This window comes from Phyllostomus hastatus, unplaced genomic scaffold (genome assembly GCF_019186645.2).
Source record: "Phyllostomus hastatus isolate PE091 unplaced genomic scaffold, TTU_PhHast_1.1 phas_scaffold_216, whole genome shotgun sequence".
Taxonomy (NCBI): Eukaryota; Metazoa; Chordata; class Mammalia; order Chiroptera; family Phyllostomidae; genus Phyllostomus; species Phyllostomus hastatus.
Window position 1 is genome coordinate 11,821,837 of NW_025334018.1, and position 17,242 is coordinate 11,839,078.

Sequence of the window (17,242 nt, forward strand, 5' to 3'; positions counted from 1 at the left end):
AATGCCCTCGATGGAAATCCTAGGGTCTGACAGGTTTGCAGCTTCACTCCCTTTACACCAGGGGGCGGTGTCTGTCTACAGACAACAGCAGCTTCCTGGGGGCAAGTGTAGCCATCTTGCCTTTGACCTATGGTGCCCCACTCACCTCAGCTAATGGAAGGCACGTTGGGTGAACGATCCCCAGATCATGGTCCAAGATCCGAGCCACTGTCCGAAGGCAGGCGGAACTAAATCACAGGGCAGGGAGGCGTAAAACTTGCTCAAACTAGCGCAGGACCCCGGTAGATGGTCACATGTTCTGGTGCCATGACAGCCACGAAACTCTTACTAGAGCCTCTGTCACAGCTGAACCCCTGGTGGTGGTAAGGATCCCCGGGGGCAGGAGAGCTGGCCTTGCTGATGAAACACAACAAAGGTCTTCACTGATGGTCACGGTATGAACTTCACCCTGGCTTGTGGTTGCGAGGCGAGAACCATCAGCTCTCTGCCTTGGAGACACCTCCTCAAAAGGCAATCTTCCTACGAATTTCCTGGGGAGAACGGGACGTGGTGACGCATGCCAGCAGATAAAAGAGTTCACTTGTGCCCTGGCTGGCATAGCTCAGTGGATTGAGCGCGGGCTGTGAACCAAAGTGTCGCAGGTTCGATTCCAGTCAGGGTACATGCCTGGGTTGCAGGCCATGACCCCCAGCAACCGCACATTGATGTTTCTCTCTCTCCCTATCTCCTTCCCTTCCCTCTCTAAAAATAAATAAAATCTTTAAAAAAAAAGAGTTCAGTTGTGACAGCATTCTCTACAAAGTCTAGTGGAGCGCCCTGAATGAAACGCGCTCTCCCTCACCCTCCCAAGTGGTAAATGAGCGACCACAGTGCACAGCCACCATTGGTTAAAGGAGTACCAGTAAAAGAGTGAACTGCTATTCTCAATCAGTGAGCTGTAGCATTCTCTCCTAGGTACACAGATCTTTTCTTTGCCATTTTTTTATTTTGAAAAGATAACACGAAATCAAAATTAATAAAACATGATTCACCACCACAATTAGCAAGTAATGCTTTATCATGTTTGCTTCAGGGTTTTTTTAAGATTTTATTTATTTTTAGAGAGGAAAGGGAGGGAGAAAGAAAGAGAGAGAAAGACATCAATGTGCGGTTGCTGGGGTCCATGGCCTGCAACCCAGGCATGTACCCTGACTGGGAATTGAACCTGCGACACTTTGGTTCGCAGCCCGCGCTCAATCCACTGAGCTACGCCAGCCAGGGCTGCTTCAGGTTTTTAAAATACAACATTACAGACACAGAGGAAACCTCCTTTGCACGCCTCCCCTCCCGGCGCCACTCCCTCCCTTCCCAAGAGCAGCCAACTCCAAGGACTGGGCGTGGATCCTTGCACGCCCTGTGTCCACAGTGCCCCGTGGTTCACACACATTCACAGACCAAGTATAGTCTTGTTTCACATGTTCTCAAAATGTAGAATAACAGTTTGTGTCACATCATACGTATTAGGCTGGTTATTTTTTTTCACCTAACTTTGTGTTTTAGAGATCCATCCATGTAGCTGTGTACAGATCTGGTTCCTTCGTTTTAACTGTTATATCCTATCAAATTTATACTACATTTTAATTATCCAGTTCCTTTTTGAGAATCATTTAGGAGGTCTCCAATTTTTGTTGCTACAAAGAGTGCTGCAGTAAACATCCTGTCACATCTCCTTGTGCACACGGTCAAGAGATATCGCGGGAGGTGTGCCTCGGAGTCCGATGCGGGGTTTTCATTTCACTCGACAGGAGGAATCGTTCTCCGGACGGTGCGGTGTCTACTTCTCATTTTCATCACACGTGTGCTGGGAGCCTATTTAGTGTTTGCTAATCTAATAAGTGTGAAATGATATTTCATAGTCATTTTAATACGCCTGCCCCATATGAGCACTGAAGGTAAACATCTTTACATGTGTGACTAGTATATTAATAGTTTCCTCTTCGACAAAATACTTGTTCAGGCATCCCGCTTTCTAAAACACTGTGAAAAGATGTTCACTGTGTGGATGATTTGAATGCACTGGGAGTTTTAGGGTCTGAAACTTCAGGTTGGGGTTGTTAAGGGTGCACATAGGACTCATAGATTCTGGGCCACCAGAGCACTACAGCTCGAGCTGAGGCTCACAGCAGCACCCCGATTTCGCTGGTGAAACAAATGCTTGTTACAGGGTACATGTTTCTGTTGGTTAGCGGATGTTTTAAATCTCGTGCACATTAGACTGCAGCCTACGATTCACGACCCTGAGGAAAATCAAGGGGCTGGAGTCTCTGGCTTAGAGCAAACATGTAGGGTCTGTTTTCATTTATGTCGAAAGAAATCAAAATGCAAAGAAGTGGACCCCAGCCTCCTCCTCCAGACAGGCTGGCAAACAGGCACACACACACTCAAACTCAAAAGAGTAGTGATGGCATCGACTCTGGGTCGGCATCAGAAAACAGAAACAGCAATAAAGTCAACAGAATTCTTCATATTTAAATACCACAAGTAGCTCTAGCCCAAAGGAAGGCATATATATTTGGAGGGTAAGAATTTGTCTAACTGTAAAATTATAAATCTTACTATTTATTCTTAAGACAACCATTTTTATTTATTTTTAAAGGGTTTATTTCTTTAGTTTTAGAGAGAGGGGGGGGAAGGAGAAAGGAGAAAGAGAAACATCAATGTGCCTCTCACATGCCCCCCAGTGGGAACCTGGCCCACAGGCCAGGCATGTGCCCTGACTGGGAATCAAACCGCTGAACCTTTGGTTTGAAGGCCAACACTCAATATACTGAGCCACACCAGCCAGGGCAAGACACCATTTTTATATGAAGCCATTTTTTTCCCCTTAGATTTTATACTTTAAAACCACATATCGCTGTCTCATGGCATTTGCATCTTATACCCGAGAGAAATCTGTAAAATCTGCATGTATCCTTTAGGTGTCTGAAAGCCGAACGCTACAGAGACACCAGCAATCACGTGTGCGCGGACATGAAGGACAGTCTCCCAGCCAAAGGGAACTGGGTACCAAAGTCACTTTTGAGGAGCTATATGACAGTATCAATAACCCAAGAAAACAGTTAACCTAAAGATCTTTAGAGCTGGCTTTGTAATGTGGTTTTGTCCTTTTATTTGAACTTGAATGTGTTTGAAGTAAATGGAGTTGAAAACCATTTAAAAAGTAATAATAGTCCCAGGAGGAAGAACACGTCAAAGGACCTGTCAAGTTTCCATCTCTGTCCCCCTGGGTTTGTGTTTCTCAGCTGAGGTTGGTCATTAACCCGATCTCAGCTGCAGAAAAGGCTCCTGCTGAGGCCCGGGCCCCTCCCCCAGGCAGGCCCTGCCTCTGACAGTCCCATCTACAGTGTGCAGGGCTAGCAGTTGGTCCATACCCATCCTGGGCAACGGCAGACAAGTGCTTTGGTTTTAAAAGCAGACAACATTAACCTCCTTCCATTTAGGCCAACTCTGAAAAGGACTTCAGGTTTTTTCCTCTGTTGGAGGAAGCAACCCCCAAAGAATGCTGAGAGCATCGTGCTCCGACCGCACGTGGGACCCCCCAGGCCTGGCGCTCTGCAGGCCAGCTGCCCAGTTGCCACAGCTCGAGCCTCTCCAAGGACAGACTTGGTCTTTGCAGAACTCCATGCTCATCTCAAGGATAACTTGGGGTGATTTTAGGACCACCTGGCTCACTATCTCAAAGGGGTGGTTGAGTCTTCATAAACATGTGACAGCTGGGAACCATCTTTGCCTAGCCTGGGGCCTCTCCTGTGTTGACAAAGGCAAGGAGACAAGCACCCCCACCCCCAGGCCACATGTACAAGATACACAGTGAGTCACTTCATTCCCAGCATCCCAAGACCTGGCTTTTCTGTGGCAAATACTAACCACACATCAGGCAGAGTTCAGTGAACAGTCATGGTCATGGGCTTAGGCCTCTTTGGTACCAAACTCTAACTGCCTGAGTCAACCACAAAGAACAGTGAGGGAAACTTCATGAGACTTGAACCCCAAACAGTGGCCCTTTTCGTGCCACATTCCACTCAATACAAACTTATTCCAGGTTCCCGGGTTCCTGGCTAGGCAGATGAAAAGATGATGACACGAAAGGTAGAGTGCAGGGGGGAGGGTATGGGGGGTGGGGTTCCTCAGCCTCGGAGTTATGTTCCTGGAATTCTTGGTTAGGCCAGGAAAAGAATTTTCCCAAAGAAAGAGTATTACAAATGAAATCAGGCTTAAAAGATGACAAGATTATAAGCCTATTCTGTTTTAAACACTCTTTTTGTAATTTAGCACAAGTACTTTTCCCTCAGAGGGAAGGTACATTTAAAGCTAAGACAAGGAACCTTCCGAATACTGCATATTTGTGAGCTGAGAACTCGCTTTGCTGGAGAACCAAGTGCTTTCACCTTTCAGTCCATCATCTGAGCAGTGCCGGCTGGTGATAAAAATCAACTGAACTTTCCATCATTTTAATGGGAAAGAAACAGTATCCACCCTTACCTCTCCCCATCCCCAGCTTCCTGTTGAGCAGTTGCCTCATGCAAGGTTTAAGCAACTGATGAACTGGCTGTAGTTATGACTGGTTATACCTACGACTGTCCTGTACCTCCCTCAGCATATCTGTCATTACATACTGGCTGCCTGCCTCGCTCACCCCACTAGAATACGAGCTTCACAGGAAAGGGGTTTCTGACTTGGCCACTATTGCAGCCCCTGCTAAACACAGAGTAGGCACTTATTAAATATGCGTTGAATGAAGGAATGTGTAAAATGGCTGACTCATAGTAAATACTAATAAAGAATTTGTGCAGAAAATGTCTTTGAGACTATTGGAAGAAGTAATTGATGTCAAATAGAACCTTTAAGCCGGCAAAGAAGGAGTAACTGTTGCCTGGAAAATCGTTCTTCTGCAGTGATCTTGAGCTCTGGGAACCCACATTTTTAGGTTGGGGTGTGCAAACAGTCTCTGAGAATTCTGTGCCACGGAGATGTGGTTCCATTTCACAGCCACACATCGTAGATGGCACTGTTCGACTTACAGAAGGCTCAACCGAAGCTCTAGGCAGAATGATCCAGCAGAACGGAAACCAGAGAGAAATAAACCTGTGCATTGACAACGTCTGGAATAGGGAGCCCCCGAAATCCAGTTAAAGGCGGTAAGCTGACAGCCAAAGCTGAAGGAGGCTGCTCCAGCCCGGACCCTTCAGTGGCAGGTCGCCAGGGCTCTCTCGGAGGTCTCCATTCCAAGGTGTCAGTGCCACAGGTTAGAGCAACAATTCGCTTTCATACTCACAGTGGATCACAAGTAACAACAGAATTTTGCCCCCCTTAGTAACCAGCTAGTCACAATCCCCACCTGATGCGTGCACACACACACACACACACACACACACACACACTCACTCCTTTCCCCACTGGAGGTGATGGGGTGGGTGGATCTGGCGGAACCGCCATAGTGGGAGGGTCCGAGGCTGACAGGCTGGCCGGTGACCTTGGCGTCCTGGGGCCCAGCCCTGCCCTCACGGGGGGGGGGGGGGGTTAGGCTGGAAGGTGCCCCCCACCTCGGGTATTCTCGCAGAGCCTCAGCGTGGGGCCCAGCCTTGCGGGGGGAGGAGGACGCCTCGCCCGCGGCCAAACGCCCGGGAGCAGGACGTGCGGGGCGCTGTCGGGGCGGCGGGGCACTCACCTGCAGCAGCACCGCCAGCAGGAAGCACAAGTACATCTGGTAGATGCCCATCTCCCCCACCACCTGGAACGCCTCCTCCACTTCCATGGCGCCCCCGACTCTGGCGGGGCCCTCGCTCCCCCCGGCACCCGCTCCGGCTCCCGCTCGGGTGGGAGCGCGCGCGGGGCGAGTGGAGCGCGGGGCGTAAGCAGCTGGGAATCCGGGGCTGCGCGCGGAAGACCTGGGACCGGAGCTGGATGCCCGGTACCCTGGCCTCCGTGCTTCCTGTTACGGAGCTTTTTTCTGAGATGGATCGGTGCCCGCGCCGCTGGAACAGAGAGGAAGAGGAAGTGGCTTGGCGAGAGGCGCCCTTTCCGATGGAGAAAATGGGAACTGCAGCCGCGTCCAACTCAGGCCCCTGCTTCGGGGCTCAGAGGGCGCGGTAACTGTTGGGCGGCCTGGTGGCGACTCAGCATTACTTGTCCTTTTGTGTCAGTCAGTTCAGTATGAAAAGTGGGGAGGGGTGTTCTAGATCCTTTGGAGAAGGGTGCTGTTCAACATTTCTTCTCAATCCTTGCATAGCTGTGAGATAGATTTGCTCATAGAAATATGCACGAGGAACAGAGGAAACACAAAAGGGGAAAGATTGATCCGTGGGACAAGAGGTGACGCTGCCAAGGCGCTGGAGGGATAAACAGCAGCTTGTGGGTTGGAAAGGTGAAGAAGGTTGTGGCAGGGCCCAGGGTTGGCGGTGGTCGCCTCCCTTAGTCCCCTCATTCCTCCACCTCCGAAGGCTGATTTTAACAGCTGCATAGTATTCCACTGTCCAGGTCATGACCCCCACGCTATATCGGACGGAAGACAGAACGGGCTAACGTTTTACGTACGATTTTACATCTTAGAGCGTGAGATAGGCAGATAGTTTTCTCTTCTTCCTACTGACCTTGTCTGGATTTGGCAGTGGGATTTCAGTGCTTAGTAAAACGAGGGGAAAGTCTTTGGTAAAACTCTCCGTGAAACCGTCTGGTCTTGGCTTGTTTTCCAGAGAGAGCTCAGAGACAGGTGGGTAGGTAGGTAGGCAGATATCACAGATCTTTATGGTTTGTGTTCTTCAATCACTTCTACTTATGTTTTTATAGAAACGTTTCTATTTTAGCTAGTTTTTATAAAACGTCTTTTAAACAACATTTAGGGAGTAAGACGAAATCATCCTATTTCTACCTAACAGTTTATTAATGTAGCTATATATCATATGAAATATGAATTTATACTTTTTTCACTCCCACACATCATGATGTCAAAGAAAAACTTTCAAAAGTGAGAAATATGACTCTTTTACCAATATAAAATGAACCCAAGTTCATTTTGGAATAAACTTGTTCATCTTGTCCTCTTAGGGTTTCTTAAAATCATGCTCTGGCTGTATTTGTGCCCCATTTTTCCATCTTAATATTGTTCATTGTTAGTGTTCCATTCTTATCAGTCTTGCCAGAGGTTTTTCTGCTTTATTATTTGTTAAAGAACCAGTATTCACTTCCTGTTTTTTTCTACCTATATTTTTTGTTTTCTAATTTATGAATTCTACTAATTCTTTGCTTACTTTACTTACTTTTGTTACTCTTTAATTCTCTGACTAGCCATGTGGCTTGAAAGTTTAGCTTACTTTCAGTTTTCTTGTTCTTTAAAGAATAACTATGCTCGAGGCTTTGTGTCCCTGCCTGGGCACGACTCTGCTGTGCCCACAGGTCCTGTCGTGTGGTGCTGTCATTGTCTTGAGTTTGAAATGTCCCATGACATTACGATTTCCTCTTTACCTAATGAACGATTATCTATCAGTGCTTTTTTTTAGTTCCCAGTTAAAGTTGTTGCCACTTTTAAACCATATTTGTATTGTTAATTACTAATTTAAATGATTTGTGAACATAGATGATACTGAATCTTTGGAAATTGCGTTTTCTTGTGACCTAGTATGTGGTTACTCTAGAAACATGCACTGAATGTATTGAAAATATTCTCAGTTTAACAAATGAGCAAAGAGAACCAGAGACATGGAAATAAAGAACAAACTGACAGTGCTGGCAAAGGGGGGAGGGGGATGCATTGGGGGGGGTTACAGGGGAAAGAAGGGGAAGGGGCAAGCCAAGGAACAGGATTAGAGGACTCAGGGTCATGGACAATGTGGGGGGAAGGGCAGGGGGAGCAATGAGGCAGGACAGCTGTAACTGAACAATTTTTTAAAAAAGAAAATATTCTCAATTTGGGTGTAATGTTCTCTATATGTTATATCAAGCTTGTTAATATTTTTCAAATGGTGTGTATTACTTCTGGATTTTTTTCCTGCTAGATGCATCTGTTTTTAATAAATGCATCAGTTTTTATACCATACACATTTTTAATAAATGATTACCATTATTGAGTTTTTATGAAGTTCTTTTTATTTCTGTAGGTCATAAAAGTACCAATTGAATCATTCCCTTTATCATAATAAATAGCTCTTTTCTTAATGCTTTTTGTCTTACTTTTGTCTAATGTTAATTAGACAATTAACATTAATTATTAATTAATAATGATCGCTGCATCAGATTTTTGAAATTATTTTCTTTGTAATCTTTATTTTCATCCTTTTAGTTTCGCTACATTCTAGGCATGTTTCTGGAAGAAGGATTTTTTTTTGATCCATTCAATTTGATAGTCTCTGTATTTTAATAGGTGCGTTAAGTCCATTTATAGTTATTACAGGTTATATATTTGGAACAATTTCTACCATTTTCTTTCATTTTTCTCTTTACCATCTTCTTACTTTTTCCTTCAGGCCATTTGGTGGAGTCTTAAAGCCATTTATATATTGCCCTTCTCTCTTTGCTACTTTGGGGAGCTACTGATTGCATTATTACTATGACTTTGGTAGTTACTACTACATTTTTTTTAAAGATTTTATTTATTTATTTTTAGAGAGGGAAGGGAGGGAGAAAGAGGGAGAGAGAAAAATATCAATGTGTGGTTGCTGGGAGCCGTGGCCTGCAACCCAGGTATATACCCTGACTGGGAATCGAACCTGCGACACTTTGGTTTGCAGCCCGCGCTCAATCCACTGAGCTACGCCAGCCAGGGCACTACTACATTTTTAACATCCACATAACTATAGACTGTTTACAGTTATTTAATACAGTACCTCTATTTTCTTTTCAAACTCATGAGAATCTACACAAGATTCCAAGAATGCTTTATTTGAGAAACTTTGGGAGGACATAAAAACGTGTTCTGGAAAACTTTGTTGACTCAGGAAGTGATGGCTGTAGTGCCAAAACACCAATGGAAGAGACATGCTTTGTGAGACATGCTTTAACAAAAAACCTCCATTGTTGATAAAAATGATCCTGTACTTGAAAATAATAAGAAAGCAGGAAGAGGACTGTAGTCTGCCCTTCAGTGCAATCCTGCAGCGTTGTTTACAGTCTCACCCAGGAGTATTTCATTCTGCAGAATTTACCTGCGATTGACTTTGCTATTTACTCCAAATTAGAGTCCAGGAAGCGTGCGTGCAGTTATGCGAAACTTTGTAGATTTTTGTTTGGGAGAGGTGTAAGAGATCATGTTCAGTAGAAAAGATCGTCTATTATTTCACTGCCCTATAGAACATTAACTCACTTTGTATTTAAGCTAGCCATCTTATTTTAGCATTCTGGGGATTTTTCCTGGAAGTAACTAGATCTGCAAATGTTCTTAGAATCATCTTTACAATCCTACTTGTTTCCCTCATTAATTAAAATATCTAATTTGGGTTTATTCTATATCGATAAAAGAGTTATATTTTTAACTTTTGAAAAAAAATTTGACATCATAATGCGTGCAGTGAAAAAAATTATAAATTAGCCTGGCTGGTGTGGCTCAGTGGACTGAGTGCCGAACTGCAAAGCAAAGGGTCGCTAGTTCGATTCCCAGTCAGGGCACACGCCTGGGTTGCAGGCCAGCCCCCTGGTGGGGGGCATGCAAGAGGCAACCATACATTGATGTTTCTCTCCCTCTCTTTCTCCTTCCCTTCCCCCTTCTCTAAAAATAAATAAACAAAATATTTTTTTAAAAATTATAAATTAATAGTTTGCATGGTATATAGTTAAATTAATAAAGCGCTAGTTAGAAATTGGATTATTTTGTTTTACTCCCTAAAAGGTTATATATTTTAAGTTAGTGAAAAACTCTTCCTTTTAGCATATATGTCCTGATATGAAGGAGCTGGTTCCTCTGAGAACAGAAAGTGCACCTGGGGAGCATCAGAAACGAGGACTGATGGGGTGATAAAGGCCAGGCATGCAGCGCCGAGGAGTGTGAACTTTTTCCTGTGCGTGGTGGGGAGCCACTGAAGTGTTTGAAGCTGGAGTGTGATTTTTACACGATGATTTGACAGCAGTCAAACAGACGTACCTGGCTGAGGTGCCGCTGTGATGGCCCAGGCAGGCCTCAGACCCAGTAAGGGTGGGAGGGCTTACCCCAGAAAGGTGATAATGGGGGATGAAGAAATGAAGTCAAACTTAAGATAAAATCTGCAAAAAGTGGTAGTGATTGCATTTTGCAGAAGCAGAAGAGAAATCGAGAATGACTCCTACATTTCTGGCGTCAATGACTGGGAAAATGGAGGCACTATTAACTGAGATAGGGAACACAGAAGTTGGAGTAGGTTGGTGGTGGCAGGTTCAAGGGCCTTTGACTGGAATCATGGGGATCAGAGGTATTGCTCTTTCAAATGGTCACTGCCCCTTTAAGATCCTGCCCTTCCCCCTTAACCCACCCAGGCCCAGCTGGATTTCTTTGCCCTAATTTACAATCACTGCCAGGGCTTCTGAGCATGCTCTGAAGGAAGCGCTGGACTAATTAAAGCTCTCCTGAGACCCAAGGTATTGCATCTGTGGCTCTCAGCAAAGAGTTCCATTTTGAGGACATATTTTCCCCATCTAACCACTCTTTTCTCATTTTTCTTTTTCTTAAGTCTTTTTCTACCATTATCTGATAGTACCTGTATCTTTTATACCTCAGGAGTAAGGAACATCTAGGGTTTTTTAAATAATAAAAAATTAAAATAATGTTTAGAATAGGGTATCTATCCAGCACATATTTCTTGGGCTGTGAGGGGGGGAAAGGGGTTAGCTTTATCTGGTGTATTACATAAAGCTTTGAAGCAAATATACTCAATTGTTTCATGTACACCTGTACACCTAACCACTGTGTCATGACTTTTGCTTCATAGGTAATTTGGTGTCCCAGAAGTCTACTGAAATGGGATGTGCGAGATAATAGACTTCATGTAGGTTGTGTTGTATCAAATCCTTGGAAATCAGTGCTGTACACTAACCTAAAGGTACCCAGAGTTACTGTCTTTTTAAAATATCTGAAGAATATTTTTTCTTCTCCAAAACCCTTCCTGCTGAGATAACCTTTGATTGTTAGTGTGGCGCGCAGCAACACGCCTTAACAGAAATAGCACGGCAAAAATGAAGGGAATAAACAGGTCACGAGGTGGCCAGCTTTTGTGGGTAGATGTCCAGGAGGAAGGAGCAAGAAGACACAGGGAGGAGAAGTGAAAAAAAAAAACAACACAAAAAAACGGAGGCAGCAGTGAGACGGACATGTCTCTGGCATCCGGCCTCTCAACCCAAGAACCATCATTCAGAAACCATCCTTAGGTTGGTGGAAAAACATACACTAAAATAGATCTGAGTTTAATGTGGAGAAATAGGCCATTTCTCTGTCTCAAACCTTAGTCATACAACAAAAGACTATGCATTGAAGTAGATCTAAAATTCAGGAGTTCAGTAGGGGGATATGAAATATGAGGGAAATTAGCCATTAACCCTGTTTGAATTGAGATTGTAGAGGGCCGTGCTTGCTAAGAGTTCAGTTTTACATGTTGTCTCAAGAGGCACTGGGCTTAGACAATAGGGCATTCATTTAATCCGACAAATTCGTTCCTGAGTGCCCGACCTCCGTGAAGGTGTCAGTGTTGTTGTTGTGGCCCTTGCTGCTGTTTCTTCCACAGGAGAGTTACACAACTACAGAATACAGGCCCAGAGTGTGAATTTGCCAATCTCGTGGGGGTCAATAAATTGAGGCTGTGATTCCATAGGGTGGGTGAGAATGTGTCTTATTGAAGGATAAATGCCTCCAAGGTCCCCACGATTAAAATCGGGACGCTATTAGAACTGCCTGAACCACTTTAGTTGCTTAACTGTTGCACAAAGATGATGTAACCTATGTTTTGGGAGCCTTAGCCCCAACTGGGCTTTATCAGTCAAAGTGAGCAATGTACATTGCTTTCAGAAAATAGGAAGCCAAAGTAGAGTTCAGAGAACTGAGTTTGATGCACTTGACCTACTCTGTCTCAGAAAGAGACATCACTAATCCTAAACCATCCTGAAACTCAGAAGTATTACAGTTCACTCAACAAATGCTCGCTGAGCAACTAGCTTACACTGGGCCTTGTTCTAGGTGAGGAATACAGCATTAAAGCAGCAAGGCCTCTCCCTCCCCGTGGCGGGGCTTGCATTTCGGAGAAGACTTTCTTCTTGGCTGCAATACTGGATGAGTCGGTTGGGGCAAGAGCCAGGAGAAGGAGGAGGAGTTGTTGACTGTGGAAATTGAATACTTGCTGCCCTGTTATGTGATCATGAAGTCAACCCCAAATCAAAACAGAACAGCGGGAACCAAGTAGATTAGATTATAAAAGAGTCTTTGTCATCCATTAAGTCTTCTTCAGTCTAAGGGCTCTTGTCCTGATGTTTATCTGTCATGAGAAGAATGTAGCCAAATCTTATCTCCCAATAGTGACAGTCACTTAGGAGAAAGTTACATTAATGCACAAATTCACAAAGAGAATTTGCATGATTTTCAGAGTCAAATGAATCCCTAATTTACTGGGATACAACTATTTGAGCCAAAAAATAACACTGCATTTTAAACAATATAAACTCGTCTTCTTTATCGGCCTTCATTTGCATGAGAAAAGTGACTTATTCTCAGTGAACAGAGCAAGTGAAATCCTCCTGTCGATTTTCTGTTCCAGCACAAGATCTTGAATATTCTGTTTCATTTTCCTCTCCTGCCAGGGCTACGATTCTTCCTTCAACCTTTTTTTTCTCTTTTTTCGGTCACAGGACCTTTTCAAATCTAATGAAAGTTAATGGTTTATCTCAGGAAAATGGGGCTGTTGGAGAGAGTGCACGCACACCCACGCGCATTTTGAATGCCATTTTTAAAAAATCGCTGAGTGCAGCCCTCACGTTATGAAAATGATAGATTAAGGCTACAGGAGGTTAGATAATGTATTTACTGAAAGTCGCACAGTTGGCAGAGTGGAAATAAAACCAAGTTCTCAAAAGTTTGTGGGGGTTTTGTTTGTTTGTTAGGTGGGTTTACTCTCTGGGACCACTCTCAGGTGTAGGCCCTGTCTCTGAACCAGTTTTTCTTATCTGGAAATGCTCATGTAAAACAACATTAGCTTTGTAACACATGTACATTCTGGTTCCTTTGTCAATAGAGTAAATAGGTCCCCTGACCTACAATTTTAAGGCTGGGGCTTTAGCTCAGTAGGGCCCTCCCTCCCTGTCTCCCAAGCCAGGAACTCTGGTTGGGAGACATAAATCAGCAACGCGACTGCAGTCACAGACTCATGAAGAAAGAGTTCTCATCTGTTGTGTTTGAAGCCAAAGGACGGGACAGCGCTGCAGCTTTCCTTTGCGGATCCGTCCTTCCTTCCTCAATTGCCATTCTGCTTTTGACCTGAAACCAGCCACGGAGCTCCGGCCCCGCCAGGCACATTTCTTGCCGGGCTGTGCAAGCGGAGCATATGGCTAATTACAATTTACACCTTCTTAAGTGCCATAAATATTCACTAAAGGCTGTTTTGTCTCTTTGGTTTACTGTTCTAGCACTTTCTGCAGACAAAGCAGTAAACGGCTTTTTTTTGAGGTACCCTTTAATTCCAAATGATGATGGGAGAGGGTGGTCTTCTGTCTGGGCTGCTGATGTATTCCCAGCCTGGCCTGTTCAATGACTGGGCTCCGAATGACGTCTCGCTGCCATTACAGAGTCCTGGTGACCAGCTTTCCTTTACTGCTGTCTCCCTCCCACGCAGAGCCACGTTCCTGCAGGGAAAAGTGCAGAACGGAGGTGAGTGAAAGGAGATACGATTTTAGGAGTGAAATGTCCACGGCACAAAATACATCCATACACACGAGAATAAATATATTTGAGTCATTTTGCGTTTATGCTTTTATTTTGGCGTTGCTCTTTTCCGCTGTGTGTGGCTTTGTGAGGTAAAAATGTGCTTTGTCGTAAGGAGATGGTGGCTCTTGAACCAGGTAACGGAAAGATGTGTCCTCGAAATTGGTTTAGGTTTTCATCTGTTAGATAGTAAAAGACAGCTGATAACTAGACATCGGTCAAGCGGAGAAGTTTCCTAGTGTGTGAAGTGGCTTGCCCAGGGAGTAGACGTTCTGACCCAGACGCTCTATTTGAAGCTGGATGGAGGGCTCTCCTCCGCCCCTGCCACAGGCGACCAGCTGGCCCCAGCTGTAAGCACGACAGCCTGGTGCTCTCCACCGAGACCTGCGTCTCTGTTTTCCTCCACCCGGGGAGCAGCTAAAAACACGATCTCTAATTCCCTTATTGGCTTGGGGCGGTGCAGAAATGAATGTTTTCAGCTAGCGATTCTAAATAAAACTATGTCCGTTCATTCACAGCGTTAACATTGAAGCTTGGCAGTAGTGTTTCAGGAACTGAGGTGGTGTATGAACGAAAACACTGTGAGCCAGCTGAGTTCTTTTTTTTTTTAAGATTTTATTTATTTATTTTTAGAGAGGGAAGAGAGGGAGATAGAGAGAGAGAGAGAAATATCAATGTGCAGTTGCTGGGGGCTATGGCCTGCAACCCAGGCATGTGCCCTGGCTGGGAATCGAACCTACAACACTTTGGTTCGCAGCCCGTGCTCAATCCACTGAGCTACGCCAGCCAGGCTGGTGAGTTCTTTACCCCATGAACAAACTTAAATAGCCAATACTACGGGAGTTTTAGAATTTGAAGAGTCGGTTTTGAGACCGGTGTAGGTAGCATGAGTATCTTTAGGGGAGACCTCCAGCTCCCTGGGGGGGATGCAGAGCCAGTGAGGAGGTCAGGCCTTTTCCTTTCACCCCAAATTGCTTGATTTGACTGAGACTCAACATAGCTGTGATAAAGGCTTTCACAAATATTTCAAAGTTCCTGAACGTCCATGTTTTCTTTTTAATTAATACTTCTTTTATAGCTTTAAAGGTACCGTAAAAACTGCCCTTAAAGGATGGTTAAAAGAAGGGGGAAAAAGATAACATGTTCAGCAATGATGAGATTCTGCCACAATTGGGCGGGGACTGTTAGACCTCCGGTTCAGAGGCACCAGCAGGCAGGTGGGCTGGAGACACCGACCTGTTCCGGAGAACGTGCACCTGGGTGGTCACCCCTCCAGCCCTGACCTGCTGCCCTGGCCTCAGAGCCTGGGAATCCTGTCCTTCCTCTGAACAACGTCCAACAGGGCAGAAGGGCGTCTGGAGTCCCGTCACCCTCCTCCCTGCTAGCCCCAGCGCCTGTCCAGGTCGCTGTACACTGTCTTTAGGGTTCTGTACTGTGCTCCCAAGACCACTTAAAAAAGATACTTCCATACAGGGGAACAAAAGTACAAAGTTACACAAAACAATTTTTCACAGAAAAGGGGCTGTAGGGCTGGTTATAGCTTTTTGTGGATTGGGGGAGTAACTGAAAAATAACTTTTAATATGATTGCTTATAGTTCCTTTTTTGTTTCTCCCCCTTATTGTATTCTTTTGTTCCTTTAAGTAGATGAGCATTTTTTAGTAACTTTTGAAGTCCTTGTCTACTAATCTGCTAATTCTGCTGTCTATTCATTTCTGGGTTTGTTTCTGTGGACTGATTTTTCTCTTGGTTATAGATACCAATGTCTTGTTTCTCGTGTATAGTAATTTCTTACTGAATGCTAGAAATCATGAGTTCTTATTACCGAGCACCAGCTTCTGTTGTCTTAGTGAAGAGTGTCAGACTGTGTCCCCACAGGCAGGTAATGTATTTATGTGTGCACTTGACCGTTGAAGCTTGTTCCCCAGCTTTGTTGAAGTGGGCCTGGGGGGGTCTGTACCCGAGGGCTGATTCGATCTTCCTACGAAGGCACGGCTCTTCTGGAGGGCTGCGTGCCTGCCCCAGGTTCTCATTGCAGGCTTGTCACGCGGCTCTTCTTTATGTCCCAGAATTTTCCTTTCTGAGGTCAGCAGTGGCATAAGTCCAAAGAACACTCTTCAGTCTTCATCTTACTTGATCTATTGGTGGTGGCGTTTAACGTTGTTAACCACTCCCACCTTCCTGAACACTCTTCTGGACACTTCTGTCTCGTGACATTCTCCTTGCTCTCGTCTTTTACCTCCATGGCTATTTTGCTGGTTCCCCTTTTACCCTTTCAATAACCTGGAGCTTTTTTCTCAACCTTCTTCTTATTTTCCTCTACACTCTTTCTCTACACTCCTTCTCTCTCTCCAGGGGATCTCATGCTGACCTACGGCTTCCACCACCATCTTTTTTACACTGCAGAATTTGGGTGTGTGCGTGTGTGTGAATGTGTGTGTGTGTGTGTGTGTGTGTGTGCATGTGTGTGAATGTGTGTGCACCCACTCCCAGACCTCCCTCAAGCTTCAGACTCCCCCATCACCAGCCACGTCTTCAGTGTCTCTTCTCGATTCCTCTGACCACATCATGCTCTAAAGAGATCCCATGATTACAGCCCACTGATCCTCTTCCAAGGTTCCTCTCTCACTGAAAGGCACCATCCAGTTAGTTTCTCATGCAGAAAAATCTAGGAGTCACTCAGGAAGCCTCATTCCCAATGAAAGTGAATCATCACACACAACCATCCTTCCTTCTAAATGTCTCCTAAGTGTGTCTCTGAGACCCAACAAGAAGCCGTTGCTCCTGCACAGCAAGCATGGGTCTAGCGTGGGAGAGGGATGCGGGACATGTTGACATAGCAGAGCCAAGACAGCCTCAAAGTGCTGTCCACAGCCAGTGTGTGTCGGAAGAAGCAGAACATTTTCTGTGTCCCTGGAGAGCAGTTTAAGTAGGAACCAGTGGACCCGGGGAGGAATAGAAGGTGCAGCAGAAGCCTGGGTCAACCTCTGACCAAAGGTCAGATGGACCTAGGACGTGTCAGCGGATTCTGGGGCAGATCAAGGGGACCAGATCCATCACCCTCCGTCCACCTTGTACAAGATCTCAGCATACTTTTCCCCCCAAATTCAGGCCACTAGCAAGGAAGGAGTGGAGAAACCCGCAAATTGACTGAAATCAAATCTCCGAATTTTAGAAGAATGGGAGCTTGAAGCTGAAAACCACTTACGTAAAAAAGAATATTCTGCTTCTTTGCAGAGGAATAAAACTCATACCCCATAGATGAACTACATTATTGATAAAGATTTGATATTTAACCTAAATTGTGAACAAGTATAAATGGAAAGATTAACTAGGCTGTACA

The 17,242-nt window shown here is 45.0% G+C and overlaps 1 protein-coding gene across 1 annotated transcript in view; it reads right to left on the bottom strand.

Annotated features, from left to right (window-relative positions):
- The window catches only part of SLC22A15 (solute carrier family 22 member 15), a 68,588-nt gene extending 62,581 nt beyond the window's left edge, over positions 1-6,007 (bottom strand). Inside the window, exon 1 of the mRNA XM_045817205.1 lies at positions 5,708-6,007. Coding sequence (XP_045673161.1) covers positions 5,708-5,794 — 87 coding nt within the window. The 5' untranslated portion in view covers positions 5,795-6,007. The remainder of the gene's footprint in view (positions 1-5,707) is intronic.
- Positions 6,008-17,242: the final 11,235 nt, after the last annotated feature.